The sequence below is a fragment of the Nerophis ophidion genome, linkage group LG14, assembly GCF_033978795.1.
Source record: "Nerophis ophidion isolate RoL-2023_Sa linkage group LG14, RoL_Noph_v1.0, whole genome shotgun sequence".
In the NCBI taxonomy this organism is placed as follows: Eukaryota; Metazoa; Chordata; class Actinopteri; order Syngnathiformes; family Syngnathidae; genus Nerophis; species Nerophis ophidion.
This window is the reverse complement of record NC_084624.1, coordinates 34,318,790-34,338,455: the sequence shown is the minus strand read 5'-3', so window position 1 is coordinate 34,338,455 and position 19,666 is coordinate 34,318,790. Positions and strand designations below refer to the sequence as shown.

Genomic DNA, 19,666 nt, shown 5'->3' with positions numbered 1-19,666 from the left:
TTTAACTAATCAGGACATTGAGGTACTGTAGCCCTCCGCTGCATAAGCCAATGACACCTTTGTCTTGGTCCTCCCACCTCCCTTAGGTGGAGTACGCTCACAATTCCCTCGCTTCCTCTTCCACAGGTATGTGTCCTAGGCGCCTTATTTTCCTTCCCAGAAGTCGGAGATCGCAATCACTTCTATCCACCAGCACGTACGCCAAGATTATCTGATGTGATCGGGTACAACATCGGCTCTGTCCCACACGGCTGCCTCGAACCGTAGGCTGGCGGATCACCACGGGATACCAGGGCCCAATTATCAACATGGACAATTGATGCTGTTGTCTCGGGACCTACTATTGGCGTTCGTGAAACCTTTTAAAATTATCAGGCTTCTCAGCCCTGCGGCAATCGCGCTCCAGCTGCCCGTATTCATCAAGCGTCATCTCGTTTTTCACCTCTCGGACCTCAAGCCGGTTAGGACCAGTCCGCTGTGCTCTCCTACAATGCCTACTCTTCCACTACTCATGATCGATGGCCACCCAGCTTACACTGTCCAGGCCATTTTAGACTCCAGAAGGTCAGGCAGGCAGTTCAGTATCTGATCAACTCGGAATGGTATGGTTTAGCTCCTCATTCGGGGCCAGTGGATTCCTTGTGGTTCACCCTGCCAGTCGTGTTCTTCGCCTCTGTCCTGGGTACCCTCACACCTTTCGTTCCTGTGATTGGCCTCCTACTCTGCCAAAAAACGATTCTGACACAGTGGAGTTATACAGTATTAAAACATGTGCACAGTGACATCATGTTCAGAACAACCTTAATAATCAAAGTATATTAGTATTATAGTATTAGTACAAGGATTCTACAAAAGTCACCAACAAAATGCCCCCCATTCTTCAGATTGTTCGCCACCGGGAGAGATTTGTACAAAAGTTCTTGTAGTCAAGCATTACATAGAACTAAATTACAGCAGCAGTTAAATAAGAGTATGAAATATAAGATAACCGAAGAATCGAAAAAAAAAATATGCGAAAATGGAAGAAAAACCATGTCAACAAACCATTGTAGGTTTGAAAATCCTTTATCATCCATTTATTACGACACCGGCCGACGTCACAAATTAATGCACAAGCAGTGGCTTGTTTCGGTTTCGATTATGTCAACAACCGCTTATGCCGACATTAGAGGCCTACTGAAACCCACTACTACCCACCACGCAGTATATAGTTTATATATCAATGATGAAATATTAACATTGCAACACATGCCAATACGGCTTTTTTAGTTTACTAAATTACAATTTAAAATTTCCCGGGAGTTTCGTCTTGAAAACGTTGTGTAATGATGACGTGTACGCAAGACGTCACGCGTTTAAAGGAAGTATGAGCACTACACACACACACAGCTAAATGGCGTCTGCTTTAACAGAATAATTACACAGTATTTTGGAGATCTGTGTTGTTGAGTCTTTTGCAATTGATTAAGTTAATATTGGAGAAGTCACAGTAGAAAGATGGAGTTGGGAAGCTTTAGCCTTTAGCCACACAAACACACGGTGATTCCTTGTTTAAAATTCCCGGAGGTGAAAATTTACTATGGATCAGAGCGCGGCCAAGCGAACATGAATCCAGACCAAATGTCAACCAGCAGGTTTCGGTGAGAAAATAGTGGTTGAAAAGTCGCTTCTTACCGGAGAAAAGCTGAGCTTGGGCTATCCATTAAGCCGCCGTCGACTCCCCTAAGACATTGGTGTCAAGACACCCGTAGAGACACCCTTCCGACTATCAGGTAATATTAAACCCACTAAAACACTAGCAACACAATAGAAAGATAAGGGATTTCCCAGAATTATCCTAGTAAATGTGTTTAATAACATCGGAATCGGTCCCAATGCAATCGCGTTTTTTTTTTTTAACTAATTTTTTATTTTATTTTTTTCTAGTCTGTCGCTATCAATATCCTCAAACACGAATCTTTCATCCTCGCTCAAATTAATGGGGAAATTGTCGTTTTCTCGGTCCGAATAGCACTTTTTGTTGGAGGCTCCCATTAAAATCAATGTGTATATGTGAGGAGCCCCCACACTTGCGACATCATCGTCTGCGACTTCCGGTACAGGCAAGGCTTTTCTCTTAGCACCGACAGTTGCAAACTTTATCGTGGATGTTCTCTACTAAATCCTTTCAGCAAAAATATGGCAATATCACGAAATGATCAAGTATGACACATAGAATGGACCTGCTATCCCCGTTTGAATAAGAAAATCTCATTTCAGTAGGCCTTTAGTCAACCAGCCTTTAACTAAAGAGTGATGATAGTCATAGCTCTCTAAACTCGAATATTTTGATTACCCCACAATTCATGCTTGTTGAGGCACAATGTAGCTTTGTTTAGTTGTTGTGCAGCGTTGTCTCCCATGTTTGTTGTCTGTCTTACGTAGATGCTCACAATGCGACTTAGGTTTTGTATTTTTTGCAGTCAAACGAGTAGTACGTATTGCACTTCATTTGGAGGTGAGGAGTACTGCCGCACTAGGCTTACGGAACCTTGTCAACAACAATAAATATGTGCAAAAAAAACGGTCATATCCATGATCTTACCATCTAATGGGGACCTCCCAGAATTTTTGTTCTCCTCTGCCAGCATTACCTCCTCTGTAACGGGAAAAAATACATTATACATAGACATGGAAGTACAATATACACCAATCGGTCAGGGCGTTTGCCATTTTTTTTCAGGAAGCAAGCTTGCACTAATGTAAACGTTCAGAAACACCGGGGCCCTTGTTGAGAGAAGGAGCTCTTCTTCTCTCTTCAATCCTCGCAATACCTCTCCCTCTCGCTTCCCACTCTCACCCTCATGGAGGTGCATACACGCGCGCACACACACACACACACACACACACACACACACACACACACACACACACACAGACGCGTCCAATTCACATGTATACGTTTGCACAAATTTAAGTCAGTGAGTCAGTATCACCTTTTCCTCACCCTCTAGTTGCGTGGGAGATGGCCGATGCAGACGCCATTATAGCGCCTGTGCGTGCAACCAAGCAGACTCCTGACACATTATGTCCATTTAGTTGTATGTCCATATTGGATTATTGCCATTAGTGTCTCTATTAAAAAAAAAGTATTAGACTGTTGCAGTACCTGCCCTGTCAATCCACGCCCGGTAGCCGTTTAGTTCTCGCTCCACCTGTTGCTGGCGCCGCAGCTTCATGAAGGCCCGCCTGTTCTCTACCCGCTCTCTCTCCTTAGCAAACTCTCTGCAGAAAAAGAACTTTAAAGGTGCCATATGTAGTAATGTGGCCACAAATGGTACTGCAGTCATGGTCAAAATTCTTTAGTCCCTTCCCATCTCTCTGACTGAGGTTGCCAGATACGCAGCCGAATCCGAATCCTACTCCAAGGAACCTCAAATGACAATCGACGAGTCCTGCGCTGTAGGTTTCTCTTGTTTATGCTTCTTGCAAGATGGTTTACTGAGTAATTATGCCACATTCTACTAATGTCGATCGGCCAAATATATTTGTAAAGCTAAGCAGCAATATTTTAGTCCGGAGTCGGGACAGATTTGGTAGCATTACTCTGCTAAAATATCTAGTTTGAGTGCACAGACCACCATTGAAATAATTAAAAATAATAATATATTATATATCGCATAGGCCTACTTTGATGGCAAGCAAAAGCCAACACTAAAATTATCGCCACATTTTGTTCAGCATAACCCCATGCTGCATCCAACCTGACGCACTGCATTCTCTTGTGTGAAGTGAAGTGAATTATATTTATATAGCGCTTTTTCTCTAGTGACTCAAAGTGCTTTACATAGTGAAACCCAATATCTAAGTTACATTCGAACCAGTGTGGGTGGCACTGGAAGCAGGTGGGTAAAGTGTCTTGCCCAAGGACACAACAGCAGTGACTAGGATGGTGGAAGCGGGAATCGAACCTGCAACTCTCAAGTTGCTGTTTGTAAAATTGCAAACAGCTAAAATTATGTACAAAGCAAACTATAACCTGCTACCCAAGAATGCACAACAATTCTTCTTAATATAACCTTTGAGGAAAAACTAACTTAAAACATTTGTATGCATGTACAATATTTAAGATCTTCAGCATATCAGTTTGTGGAATTAAAGTATGGAATGGATTAAGTAAAAAAGTTAAACAATGTACTGATATGATCCAGTTCAAGACATTGTTCAAATTGATAATGCTTACAAAGTACAACAAAGAATAATTATGAGAAATACCATCCAGCCTTATTGAAAACGGTATTTTCTTCATCTCAGTATGTTTATTTTGACTGACTTAATAAAATATTGCAACAACTGCTGTATTAATCATTCACTGATGTCATTGTGTTACAAAAAGAAGACAGTGAATTAACGTATGTATTTGTAAACGCTATGGAGTGGAAAAGGGGTAGGATTAAAGAAACTTTACTTCTTCCTACTCCTTTTCGGACATGATGTAAAGAGAAATTACATGAAATTATGGGTGATGGATTATACTGGAAGTTTGTTCATGTTCGAAATAAACTAAACTCAATAGATCACCATCTGTCAGTGCGGAGTGCAATTCTATGAGCCAACCCACGATACGCAAAAACAATGGTACGCATACATCATAAAGCCTACTACCATGTCAATACACAAACTAGAAAATCATTACATGTAATGCATTATATTGTACCAAGCAAATACCACGTAGAAACCGCAATTAGCTACGTTAATGTTAAAACCCCTTTTCCTCAGCATAACTGCATATTGAGAACAAAATAGACACTAAGACTACCCATATCCACATAGGTTTTATTTGTCGAAAATATATTTTGCCCTGTCAGTTGGGCATATATTTCCCCCGTGCCTAGCATGTTAAGTAAGCATTCGTTGCGTGAACATACAAGCTTTGTTAGACAAGGTCATAGACTGTATTCGACGATATAGTTTACATACAAAATGTCTATTTCCATTTATTGCAAGTAATAAGAAAACGTAAATGCCTGACTTACCTATCAAGAAGGAAATTAGCAAATTTGGCGTCAGAAGAAAAAATTGTCTCTGCCTTCAATCATCTCTATCTTTCAAAGGCACCCTCAATACAAATCCTTGTTTTGTTCCTGGCTTTGTCATGAATAAGTGAGAATCGTAACGACGCCTTTTAGCTTTAGGAAGGTCTGACATGTTTAGTAACTTTACCAGTGGCAGTAGCCAGACAACGAAGCCAGTGCGTAACTGGCAACCTGGATGTGACACACTCACGGACTTTCTAATTGGTCATACGGTAGAGAGAGAGAGGCACCTTTAATCTACAACACAGGCAAAAACAACACACTTCATAGGAAGGTTGGGGGTCATGCTCACCCAGACAGGACTCCCAACACCAGGTTGAGCACAAAGAAGGAGCCGATGATGATGAGGGGGATGAAGTACATCCAGTTCCATGTGGAGCCTAAGGCGTCGTTCGTCTGAAATGACATTTGCCTTTGTGAAACCTCGATTTATACCAACACTTAGTTATATGAGCTTTTCGATGTTTGAACCACAGACCGAATAGAAATATGCGTTATTTTACAACGCTAGTCCCAAGGTACGAATGTTTCATCCACCCATTGTATGCCTGAAGCGCAGCCATTTTGTGCATGGCAACACATCCAATGTGGGCGGGTTTATCGATTTGTGGTGCACATTCAGTCAATGGAGCACTAGTGTCGCAAGCTACTGCGCTAATTAGTACTTTGATTGTTTTATCAGTTTTGTTTCGCCTTTTTAGAGAATTTTTTTGTTTTTGTAGATAAACATAAGTCCAAAGAAAGCAATAGACCAGCGATCCATTACGTTGTCGTCACTGCCTCCTACCCCCTTTTTTTCCGCTGCCCACCAAAGAAAATGTGTGTGTGCCTGCAGTGCAACTGCAAATGAAGATAATTTAGCTAGTTGTTGGTGTTTTGCTTTGTTATTAATTGAAATAGAAAGTTTTTCCATTACCCCCTGGTTATATTTGTGTGATAAAGTACCGTACAAAACCTATTATTTTTTTCAGTATCGATTTATGTTTTTGAAATAGCGATCACTTTGAAAGGTTTATTAAATTGTTCCAAAAAAATTCTTCACATTGTTTTAATTTGCATACAAGCTTAGGCTGTTGAAATTGATCATTCACATTTTGTTGACAGAAATAATGTTGCTAACATATTGTTCATCTGTAAGATCAAAACAGTGATCGCTCATGTGAGAGAAAAAGTTGTGTCTGGATCTATATCAGAACTGGGCAAATTAAGACCCGGGGGCCGCAATCTGCCATTGCCACATAATGCTTTTAGATCTTTAAGATCGAAACTGTAGCCGCCATTATGATGTGTTTTCAAATGACTGTAAGTCTTGACCTATACAAAGTATTTCAATGGTTGGAATCTGCGCTTTTGCATGATATCCTAGTTACTATGGTGATCTAAGTCACAGCAGCTCAGACGAGGGACCAAGCAGTGTGAGTGAGAAGTGTTTCCACAGAATGTTTCCAGAGCTAACAGCCTGAAATGCGGGTGTCAGGGACTGAGACGCGGAAGGAAATTTTTGCAACAAAATTCTTAAAGCTTAGTGATGTATCAGATAGTAGGTGGGTTTTTTTTTGCGTTTATATTTTGCTGTGTTTGTTGCATTTTTGTTGCGTTTCGCTTGATTGTAAAATATGTAAATCGAGAAGGTGTGTGACGTTCATAAGTTGTCAATATTCAGGGTTTTATCTTTTGTAGTTGTTATTGTAAAACCCGCATTCTTTATTTTCATATACATTCTCTGTGTCTCATTCAGTAAAAAAAACAAAAAAATCAATTCCGTTTTTTAAGGCGACCTGTCATAATGTTTTTAGCATTCAATCAGACATTATTGTGAGGTTTTGTATTAGTGTTCCTAAAAATCAGTTCTACCGGCCCCCAGACACATTTTTTTCTCCAAATTGGGCCTCCCCGAGTCAAAATAATTGCCCAAGCCTGATCTATATCAGTCTCTAATTTTAGACTTTTACGGTCTATGATACATAAGGATTTCATATATTTCTGTTGATTCAATAATGTCCATTAGTGTAGATGAATGTGCTCCTAAATCCAATTCTTCTTGTTCTATTGTCCTTTAGAACGTAGCAGTGTTGAATTTGAATGTAGATGTTTGTTTTCCATCAGACTCCATTAACGTTGCTGTTGTTGTGGAAGTGCTGTGTGCTGTGTAATGTATGTCCAAATCCTTGATGTCTTTGACAACAACTACTCTTGCATCTAGACCTCCATTCAGCTTGATGTAGATTTTGCAGTTGGTGCTCCAAATTCCCTGAATTTTTTTCTGCTTCCTCAAGGTATGTCCATTCTCGGCGATGTCATCAAGTACACATTTGTACCCTTCATCTTCTTTCCCTGTTTCTACAGTACCATATTGGATTTGGGTTTGCATGTTCTCCCTGTGACTGCATGGGTTCCCTCCAGGTATCCCGGCTTCTTCCCACCTCCAAAGACATGCACCTGGGGATAGGTTGATTGGCAACACTAAATTGGCCCTCGTGTGTAAATTTGAGTGTGAATGTTGTCTGTCTATCTGTGTTGGCCCTGCGATGAGGTGGCAACTTGTCCAGGGTGTTATGATGTTGCTTGGCATTAAACTGTTGGCGCAATGCTGCCTTATCCTCTTGTAGGACTTTCACCCGCTTCCTACCTGCTGTTGTGTCCTCTTGTCGGACCCTCACCTCCCGTTTCACTGCTGTAATCTTCTCTTGTAGGACCTTCACTGCTTTCTACCTGCTGTTGTGTCCTCTTGTCGGACTTTCACCTCATCTCTCATTGCTGTAATTTTCTCTTGTATGATCTTCACCTCATATCTCACTGCTGTTGTGTCCTTTAGAAGGACCTTCACCTTCTGTCTACCTGCTGTTGTGTCCTCTTGTAGGACCTCCACCTCCTGTTTACCTGCTGTCGTGTCCTGTCTGAGAATCTTTATTAAATCTCTGAACTTCTTTACATCAACAAGAAATTCCTTTCTCAAGCCGTCATCCTGTGATATTAGTTGTTCTCCAGTATCTTTGATTGTAGAGCTGTAATATATGATTGTTTATGCTTACATACCTTTAATATCTAATCTCACAGATGATTTTAGTTTTTCTATTTTTCTCATCATCCATCCATCCATTCTCTACCGCTTATTCCCTTTTGGGGTCGCGGGGGGCGCTGGCGCCTATCTCAACTACAATCGGGCGGAAGGCGGGGTACACCCTGGACAAGTCGCCAACTCATCGCAGGGCCAACACAGATAGACAGACAACATTCACACTCACATTCACACACTAGGGCCAATTTAGTGTTGCCAATCAACCTATCCCCATAATTTAATAATAATAATAATAATAATGGATTACATTTATATCGCGCTTTCCTATTGTTAGATACTCAAAGCGCTCACAGAGTAGTGGGAACCCATCATTCATTCACACCTGGTGGTGGTAAGCTACATTTGTAGCCACAGCTGCCCTGGGGTAGACTGATGGAAGCGTGGCTGCCAGTTTGCGCCTACGGCCCCTCCGACCACCACCAAACATTCACTCATCATTCATTCACCGGTGTGAGCGGCACCGGGGGCAAGGGTGAAGTGTCCTGCCCAAGACCACAACGGCAGCGATTTTGGATGTTAATAGGTGGGAAGTGAACCTGCAACCCTCAGGTTTCTGGCACGGCCGCTCTACCCACTACGCCATGCCGCCCCAATTTGCCCCAATTGTTCCACATTATTCCTCAGATCATCAGTTTCTTGAGGTTCGATCTGTAAGCCAGAAGGTCCCGGGCTAGAAGTATTGTTCTGTTCTGCAGTCAACTGACAGACGTTAACGTTTTTAGCTCTGACGGTTAGCGGAACTTCTAATTTCTTTATTTCAACAAATATCGTACCTTGCACGGGTCAGACCTTTAACAGTCTGTCTTACACTTTATCACTGTCTTTAAACTTTGAACCTTGAACCTTGATCAAAAACGTTTAGTTAGCCCCAAGCTAGCAGCACCTCCATCCATCCATTTTCTACCGCTTATTTCCTTTGGGGTCGCGGGGGGCGCTGGTGCCTATCTCAGCTACAATCTGGCGGAAGGCGGCGTACACCCTGGACAAGTCGCCACCTCATCGCAGGGCCAACACAGATAGACAGACAACATGCATGTCTTTGGAAGTGGGAGGAAGCCGGAGTACCTGGAGGGAACCCACGCATTCACGGGGAGAACATGCAAACTCCACACAGAAAGATCCCGAGCCTGGGATTGAACCCAGGACTAGTCAGGACCTTCGTATTGTGAGGCAAACGCACTAACCTTTCTGCCACCGTGAAACCGCTAACAGCACCTTCACTTTGCTAATTATAGTTAATCCAAATCGGATATGTTAGCAACTGTAACTGTGATCACAGTTAGTGATTAAACTGTTTGTGTATTATAATGACTTTTTTATCTTTATTATTGGTTTCATTTGTAATAATGACAGTAATAATTAATATAAAATATTAGGCGATTTGTCCAGTGTGTACCCCGCCTCCTGCCCGATTGTAGCTGAGATAGGCTCCAGCGCCCCCCGCGACCCCGAAGGGAATAAGCGGTAGGAAATGGATGGATATTACAAAATAAGAGAAATAAAAATAAATTGCACATTGCGTTCTTACATTATAGAGTACAGCCGTCCATCCCTCCATGGTGATGCACTGGAAGACGGTGAGTACAGCAAACAGTATGTTGTCAAACTGTGTGATGCCGTCATTGGGGCCGATCCAGGTGTCATTGCAGTCGTACTTCTCAGGACACTTCCTAAAGCCACACGCAAACGCCAACTCCGACGAGTCCACTGTTTCGTTGTCTGTGCAGAACAATTACCAAAAAAATGACCTTTCTTTCACTAGGAGGGAAGATAGCATACACAGAACAACAGAGCAGACACATGAGCAGAACAAGAAGCTGCCATGATGCATGCTGTATACATTGACGCCTCGCAAGCTTGTCATACCCTTCTCCATCTGGCTGGTGTCACAGAGCATCCACTCCAGCTTTGGACACTTGGGACGTCGTACAACACTGGTGTCAAAATAGTTATTGCCTGCTCGTCATTATTTAAATGGCCTGGGTCTGTGGCATATTCTACAAAACCCAAAACCAGTGAAGTTGCCACATTGTGTAAATCGTAAACAAAAACTGAATACAATGATTTGCAAATCCTTTTCAACCTATATTCAATTGAATACACTCCAAAGACAAAATACTTAACGTTTGAAATGGTAAATGTTGTTATGTTTGACAAATATTAGCTGATTTGGAATTTGATGGCTGCCACATTTTTCAAAAAAGCTGGCACAAGTGGAAAACAAAGACTGAGAAAGTTGAGGAATACTCATCAAACTTCTTATTTGGAATATCTCACAGGTGAACTGGCTAATTGGGAACAGGTGGGTTTCAGGATTGGGTATAAAAGCCGCTTCCATAAAATGCTCAATCATTCACAAACAAGGATGGGGCGACGGTCACAACTTTGTGAACAAATGCGTAAGTAAATTGTGGAACAGTTTCAGAACAACATTTTTCAACAAGCTATTGCAAGGAATTTAGGGATTTCACCATCTACGATCTGTAATATCTTTAAAAGGTTCAGAGAATCTGGAGAAATCACTGCACGTAAGCGGCAAGGTTGAAAACCAACATTGAATGCCCGTGACATACGATCCCTCAGGTGGTACTGCATCAAAAAGTGACATCAGTGTGTTAAGGATATCACCACATGGGCTCTGGAACACTTTAGAAAACCACTGTCAGTAACTACAGTGCGTCGCTACATTTGTAAATGCAATTTAAAACTCTACTATGCAAAGCGAAAGCCATTTATCAACGACATCTAGAAACGCCACCAGCTTTGCTGAGCCCGAGCTCATCTATGATGGACTGATGCAAAGTGGAAAAGTGTTCTGTGGTCTGAGGAGTCCACATTTCAAATTGTTTTTGGAAACTGTGGAAAGAAACAATCCGGATTGTTATAGGCGCAAAGTGATTGTATGGGGGTATATTAGAGCCCAAGCCATGGGTAACTTACACATCTGTGAAAGCAGCATTAATGCTGAAGGTACACATACAGGTTTCGGAACAACATATGTTGCCAACCAAGCAATTTCTTTTTCATGGACGCCCCTGCTTATTTGCCAAGTCACATTCTGCACAAGTTACAACAGCGCGGCGTCGTAGTAAAAGACTGCAGGTACTACACTGGCTTGCCTGTAGTCTAGACCTGTCTCCCATTGAAAATGTGTGGCGCATTATGAAGCGTAAAATACGACAACGGAGAACCCAGACTGTTGAACATCTTAAGCTGTACATAAAGCAAGAATGGGAAATTATTCCACCTGAAAAGCTTGAAAAATTGGTCTCCTTAGTTCCCAAACGTTTACCGAGTGTTGTTAAAAGGAAAGACCATGTAACACAGTGGTAAAAATTACTCCGTGCTAACTTTTTGCAATGTATTGCTGCCAATAAATTCTAAGTTAATGATTATTTGCAAAAAAAAAAAAGTTTCTCAGTTTGAACATTAAATATCTTGTCTTTGCAGTCATTCAATTGAATATAAATCGAAAAGAATTTGCAAATCATTGTATTCGGTGTGAGAAGCTCCGTCTTCTGGGAGGAACTCAGAATAAAGCCGCTGCTCCTCCACATTGTGAAGAGCCAAATGAGATGGTTTGGGCATCTTCTCAGGATGCCACCCGTATGCCTCCCTAGGAAGGTATGTAGGGCCCGTCCGACCGGCAGAAGGCCACAGGGAAGACTATGTCTCCCGGCTTGCCTGGTAACGTCTAAGGATCCCCCGGGAGGAGCTGGGGAGAGGGAAGTCTGGGTTTCTCTGTTTAGGCTGCTGCCCCCGCGACCCGACCTCGGATAAGCGGAAGAAAATGGATGGCTGGATGGATGTATTCTGTTTTTATTTACGATTTAAACAAAGTGCCAACTTCACTGGTTTTGGGTTTTGTACTAATCACAGCCTGTATAGAAACATTACACAAATGGCAGACGACCTGTGTATCTTACATTAGAAGCTCTTTGGTAATTATTATACATACGGTGCAAATAGCTTAGATTTCCAGGATGCTCACCAGATTTTTAAACTTTATAGAGAATATTAACACTTAAAAAATACTTTACATGTGAAGAAAATGCCAACCTGCTATGTCGCAATGTCATGAGAGATCACTCTTCACTAACTGGGAATGATTTGGCGATGGTGTTAATTACACAAATGAAATCAGCCCACAGTGCCTACTGTTTTGAAATACCACCTCAATAAAAAGCTTTCAAACAAAAGTGCGGAGGGGATCCACAATATTAATTCATTGCAAATGCAAAATGGACCGTGGGATGCAAGGACATAATCAAAACAATTCTTTTGGTTATGCAAGGACACGTGCTGCTGTTAAAAACAAACAAAAAAACAAACTACATGTGCACGCCCACTGCCTTTGGACTACATCAAAATGTTTCATTTTCTAAAACAGACAGGGACAAATTATTAGATACACTTGCAGTACAAAAGGCAGAGCAACATTTGAAGTGTACCCACCCAGGATGTCGACAGATGACAGGCAGGTGTGGTGAAGCTTCCCGCTGTAGAACTCCAGGCCGATGATGGCAAACATGAGAATGGCGAAGAAGAGGAGGAGGCCAATCTGGAGCAGTGGGATCATGGCCTTCATGATGGACTTCAGCACTATCTGCAGACCTGACAGGGAACGGAGAATTGCTTCAATGCACAGTGCTGGTGTGCACGACATAACACATTTTTAACTTACAAAAGCCAACAATAACTTAAAGTGGTGTTGGCATTCATGCTATAACGCTTAACTAAATGACGGGGGAGAGCAAAATTTGCACATTTCTTCACTGTGATTTGTTGTCGCCAATGTTGTGCAACAAGAATTAATTGAATTTTACGCTAGATCACAGAAAGATATCAACTGTAGAACTATATTATTGTTAAGGGGTGTTCTGATTCTACTTTTTTACTTCCAATGCGATACCAATATCAGAAATATTGATCCAATTCAATTTCAACACAAATCATACATAATGTTTTTTTACAATCTAAGAAAAGGCTTGGTCAAGTGAAATGACTCAAACAGAGACCAATGGTAGGTATGAAAACACTAACCTATTTATTATTAAGCGGTTTGGAATGGACCTGTAATGTCTTTATATTGAAGTGGAGTGGTTTATGTTTTTTTGGCAAAACTTAATGGCCACGATAATTCATTAAGATAAGCTCACAACACGGTAAGTTGAATGATGCGGATATGTTTGTTATTGGATACTCTCTATTACGCTATTGCTTTGGAGACTTTGTATGTGTAAGTAATATGAAATATACATTTTTAATACTTATTTACTGTATATTGTTATAATGTTGTGTTTTCTACTGGAACATAATGGCTCAGACGGTAGCTTGACCATCCAGCTACCTGAGGGTTCCTGGTTTGAATTCAGTTTCCGCCATTCTCGTCATGGCTGTTGTGTCCATGAGCAAGACACTTCATCCATCTCGCACCCAGTGCTGCTTACACCGGTGTATGTACTAGTGCATTTTTACATCAATCAGAGTGAAAAAGTTATAGAATCACTCTGTTCTGAGGAAATAAATTATGGAACAAACAAAAAAACAATACAACACATCACTAGTACTTTTTTGCACCACCTCTGGCTTTTATAACAGCTTGTCGTCTCTGAGACTTGGACTTAACGAGTGACAAACAGAACTCATCATTAATCTTGCTCCAACTTTTTTTGATTGCTTTTTTCAGATCAGTTTTGCAGGTTGTAGTCTTGTCATCAACCATTTTCTTCAATTTCCACCACACATTTTCAATTGGATTGAGATCCGATCTATTTGCAGGCCATGACATGGACCTTATGTATCTTTCTTCTTGGAACGCCTTTACAGTTTTTGCTCTATGGCAAGATGCACTATCATCTTGAAACATGATGTCATCCCCCAAACATCCTTTCGATTGATGGAATCAGAGAAGTGTCTGAAATGTCAATGTAAATTTCTGCATTTATTGAAGATGTAATGGCAGTCATTTCTCCAGTGCCATTACCTGACATGCAGCCCCATATTATTAATGAATGTGGACATTTGCATGTTTCTCCAGGGAGTCATCTTCATAAATCCAAACAATAAGATCCAGCATTATCACTCTCACGGTTTGGAGTGGCTGTGCTAGCGACAACGTGGCGGTGACTAACACAATATGATTTACTATAGACAAAATAAAGCGCACTCACATGGGAGTGGTATAACTAGAAAGTGCAAAAATACAATACAGACAGGGAACAACACGTGGAACATGTCCCGGTTTAAATTAAGGTAGAAGTTGTGGAAACCTATGCACAGCAAGTGGAAAGGAGAACTATAAAATAAAGGCACTGGACAGGAACTAAGATCCCACACACAGGGAAAAGGGAAACATAAGCAAAACAGTTACACATCGCCTTGCCCAACACAGATCTGTTAATCATCACTGAATATGACTTTCATTCAGTCTTAGATACCGTATTTCTTTGAATTGCCGCCGGGGCGCTAATTAATTTAAAACCTCTTCTCACTCCTGCGCTTACCAAAGGCATGCGGTAAAAGTAAGCATGCACTAATTATTTTAAAACCTATTCTCACTCCGGCACTTACCAAAGGTATGCAGTAAAAATTTGAGTGTGATGTAAGCTTGGACCTTAAATCCTACTGAATAGCTCTTAATATTCTTCCCTTTATTCGATTTCACATTACCGGTATTAAAATCAGCCTCCTCCATTTTGAAAATGATGACAGAGGAAGTGTCACTCGTGACGTCACGAGTTTGACCAGGCGCTAATACTAAGCATGCGCTAATTATTTTGGAAAGCGAGTTTGACCCGGCAGTAATTCAAGGCAGGCGCATACTATATGCCCTGCAGCAATTCAAGGAAATACGGTAGTCCACTATTGCTTTTCCTTCGCCCCGTTGGAACCTTGTTTTTTTTTTTATAAAGCTAAACTTTTGTTTAGCTTTTCTGTATTTAAATCCCATTTCTTTTAGGCAGTTTCTTACAGTTTGGTCACAGGCGGTAACTTCAGTTTTCGCCCATTTATTTTTTTGTGCATTTTGCCCGGAAAAGTCTGCTGCCAGTCACTCACTTACTCTTTCCCATGACTGTCAAGTCGTCGGAGAGATAACTGCGATGAAGAAGCAGAAAGTACAAGCTCTTTTGCCTTAACCGCTATGCAATCAGTGATCCGATTAATGTACTTTATATGTCAGTACAAAAATGAGTGAGGATACTTAGATTGCTGTGCTCACTGGCAAATTTCACTCGAAAATACAGCCTGAAAAAAACTTTAGTTAAAACTATTACTGGCATCAGACTATGTTAAGGTATCGTGTGGAGTTCCCCAGGGTTCGGTTCTTGGCCCTGCACTCTTCAGCATCTACATGCTGCCGCTTGGTGACATCGTAAGCAAGTACGGTGTTAGCTTTCACTGTTATGCTGATGACACCCAACTCTACATGCCCCTAAAGCTGACCAACACGCCGGGTTGTAGTCAGCTGGAGGCGTGTCTTAATGAAATTAAACAATGGATGTCCGCTAACTTTTTGCAACTCAAAGCCAAGAAAACGGAAATGTTGATTATCGGTCCTGCTAGACACCCACACCTATTTAATAAAACCACCTTAACATTTGACAACCAAACAATTACACAAAGCGACTCGTAAAGAATTTTGGTATTATCTTCGACACAACTCTCTCGTTTGAGTCACACATTAAGAGCGTTACTAAAACGGCCTTCTTTCATCTCCGTAATATCGCAAAAATTCGCTCCATTTTGTCCACTAGCGACTCTGATATCATTATTCATGCGTTTGTTACGTCTCGTCTTGATTACTGTAACGTATTATTTTCGGGTCTCCCCATGTCTAGCATTAAAAGATTACAGTTGGTACAAAATGCGGCTGCTAGACTTTTGACAAGAACAAGAAAGTTTGATCATATTACGCCTGCACTGGTTTCCTGTGCACTGGTTTCCTGTGCACTTAAGATGTGACTTTAAGGTTTTACTACTTACGTATAAAATACTACACAGTCTAGCTCCATCCTATCTTGCCGACTGTATTGTACCATATGTCCCGGCAAGAAATCTGCGTTCAAAGAACTCCGGCTTATTAGTGATTTCCAGAGCTCAAAAAAAGTCTGCGGGCTATAGAACGCTTTCTATTCGGGCTCCAGTACTCTGGAATGCCCTCCCGGTAACAGTTTGAGATGCTACCTCAGTAGAAGCATTTCAGTCCCATCTTAAAACTCATTTGTATACTCTAGCCTTTAAATAGACCCCCTTTTTAGACCAGTTGATCTGCCTTTACTTTTCTTTTTTCCTCTGCCCCTCTCTCCCTTGTGGAGGGGGGGCGGGTTGGACACAGGTCTGGTGGCCATGGATGAAGAGCTGGCTGTCCAGAGTCGGGACCCGAGGCGGACCGCTCGCCTGTGCATCGGTTGGGGACAACTCTGAGCTGCTGACCCGTCTTCGCTTGGGATGGTCTCCTGCTGGCTGCACTATTGACGGGACTCTCGCTATTATATTGGATCTACTATGGACTGGATTCTCACTGTTGTGTTGGATCCACTATGGACTGGACTTTCACAATATTATATTAGACCTGCTCGACATCCATTGCTTTCGGTTGAGTTTTTCCTTGTCCTTATGTGGGCTCTTTACCGCGGATATCGTTGTGGCTTGTGCAGTCCTGTGAGACACTTGTAATTTAGGGCTATATAGTGAATGTTGTCTGTCTATCTGTGTTGGCCCTGTGATGAGGTGGCGACTTGTCCAGGGTGTACCCCGCCTTCCGCCCGATTGTAGCTGAGTTAGGCGCCAGCGCCCCCCGCGACCCCGAAAGGGAATAAGCGGTAGAAAATGGATGGATGGATGGATAAATAAACATTGATTGATTGATACTATGTTTTGTGCAAATAAATTACATGCATTTAGAGAAATCGTTAAAATAAACATTTATGGATGCTATTTTGACATTAAAATTGCATGTGTGTAAGCAAATCTGAATTATGCAAGCAAGCAATCACCTGTGATTAATCAGGATTAATCCAAATGCCAAAATGTGATTAATCTTTTTTTTTTTTAAATAATAATTTGACAGCTTCACAGTAATTACGAGACAAATACATCATAGTAAAAAAGAAAAAAGACCCACTGGGTATGCCGGAAACAAGTTTGAGGGGCCTCAAGACTCGTACAGCCCTCAGGGTGCGAAGGTCCACAGGGATGTTCATGTGGGCCCCTGCTGTCGCCAGGATCCTAATGAACAGAACAGCAGACTTAATACTTTGCATCATCATTTTAGTGGGAAAATATTCAACATAGTGGACAATGAAGCAGTGGTAGTTTCTTTATTTCATTCATTTTTTTATTGAATAGCTTCTGTCTGATACGTTTTAATGCCAGAGAAAAATCCTAATAACAAGGAGGTATTACTCCAGTGTGGCTTGATCAGAATCATAAAAATGCTCCTTCAAACAATATGTGTGGAGAAGGATGAATGGTGCACAATTTGCATTTTGGAACATACATCCACTGTACTGTACATCTGGCAGGCATCGCAATACTCATATCTGCCCCCCCCCCCCCCACACACACACACACGCACACACACACACGCACACACACACACACACACACACACACACACACACACACACGCACACACACACACACACTGATGTCCTTCCACCTACACACAAACGCTGCAAAACACACACACACACACACACACAGGCATTCTTGTATTTCTTACCCAAAAAATGCTTACCTCTTTAGGACCGCCCTTGACAGGTATATATAGTTTTGTATTTACAACATAAATAACATATACATACTATGCAAATGTAAAAAAATCCAGCTTTTAGTTAATTTTATAAATATTTGTATTTTTGGTTTGTAATTGTTTTTTAATCATTATTTACTTAAAGTTAATACAGTATGCCACTATATATGTATTTATTTGTTGTATTAATTTTGGCCAAAGGGGGCGCATTTCAATTTCTTACACACACTTGTTATTACATATGTTGGCCAGAGGGGAACACTACAAAATTTTACACACACTTGTTATTTCATATGTTGACCAGATGGGAGCACTTTTAAAACCGACACACAGTCAATTTGAAAAATACCTTCTTTTTGGGACCACCCTCATTTTGATCGATTTCACCACCAGGGTTGCAAATGAGACATTCTCTAATAGATGCAATGGTTTTCCATATTGGGACCATGTTTTATGTCCTAACTTGTTCACCGGTCCTCATATGGAAGCTACTTTTCCTCATTGTTGTCTCAATAAGGGTAGAAATACAAGAACTCACACACACACACACACACACACGCACACACACACACACACACACACACACACACACACACACACACACACACACACACACACACACACACACGGGGACGGCGTGGCGAAGTTGGTAGAGTGGCTGTGCCAGCGACTTGAGGGTTGCTGGTTCAATCCCCACCTTCTACCATCCTAGTCACGTCCGTTGTGTCCTTGGGCAAGACACTTCACCCTTGCTCCTGATGGGTCCTGGTGAGCGCCTTGATTGGCAGCTGCCGCCATCAGTGTGTGAATGTGTGTGTGAATGGGCGAATGTGGAAATACTGTCAAAGCAATTTGGGCTCCTTAAAGAGGGGTAGAAAAGCACTATACAAGTACAACCCATTTACCATTTATCATTTACACGCACACACACACACACACACACACACACACACACACACACACACACACACACACACACATTTATTCAATCCTAAAATGATTGTCGATATATGCTTACGTGCAACGTCATGTTTAAAATGACCGACAAGTATCAATGCATACCATACCATGAATTGATCAATGTGGACCCCGACTTAAACAAGTTGAAAAGCTTATTCGGGTGTTACCATTTAGTGGTCAATTGTACGGAATATGTACTGAACTGTGCAATCTACTAATAAAAGTTTCAATCAATCGATCAATGCACCTGCCAAGCTCTCTCACAAACATACGCGCACACACACACACACGCACGCACACACACACATAACATCCTAGCCTCTGGTGAGGGCGGTCACATTCTCCGTTCCCTCCTTCCCTGCTTGCTCTCTTTGTCTTTGTCCTTGTCTGAACTTTTTAAAAGCCTCTTTCTTTGCGCTGTCCTCTAATCCAAATTTCAATATGAATATGATCAGCTGGACTCTTGACGCTATTGACACAGTCTTATTGACAAGAGGTTCGGGGTAGCCTGGCTGCCCTGATGGAACCATCGCTGCGGGTTACGTGCGGGACTCCTGGAACTCATGGAGGATCATGTGCCTCTCAGCTCTTTCCATTGAGGACGTCGAAGACATCTACCTATTTGGAGCTGTGATCACGGGGCACTTGCTGATTGGGCTGGGCATTGCTCTGGTGTATCGACAAATTCGGAAGACGATGGAAGCCACTCAAGGAGCCCAACGGCTGTTCAACGCAATGGAAGGATTGGGTCGGGCTGTGGGAACACGGACTTGTGCGATTTCTGAGTTGAATCGC

At 41.8% G+C, this 19,666-nt stretch overlaps 1 protein-coding gene across 1 annotated transcript in view; it reads right to left on the bottom strand.

The window, feature by feature from the left end:
* The window catches only part of cacna1eb (calcium channel, voltage-dependent, R type, alpha 1E subunit b), a 159,115-nt gene that overhangs the window by 73,017 nt on the left and 66,432 nt on the right, over positions 1-19,666 (bottom strand). Inside the window, exons 6-11 of the mRNA XM_061920498.1 lie at positions 17,282-17,385; positions 12,610-12,768; positions 9,683-9,873; positions 5,368-5,471; positions 3,149-3,264; positions 2,585-2,638 (exon numbers count right to left, since the gene is read on the bottom strand). Of these exons, the coding sequence (XP_061776482.1) occupies positions 2,585-2,638; positions 3,149-3,264; positions 5,368-5,471; positions 9,683-9,873; positions 12,610-12,768; positions 17,282-17,385 (728 nt within the window). The remainder of the gene's footprint in view (positions 1-2,584; positions 2,639-3,148; positions 3,265-5,367; positions 5,472-9,682; positions 9,874-12,609; positions 12,769-17,281; positions 17,386-19,666) is intronic.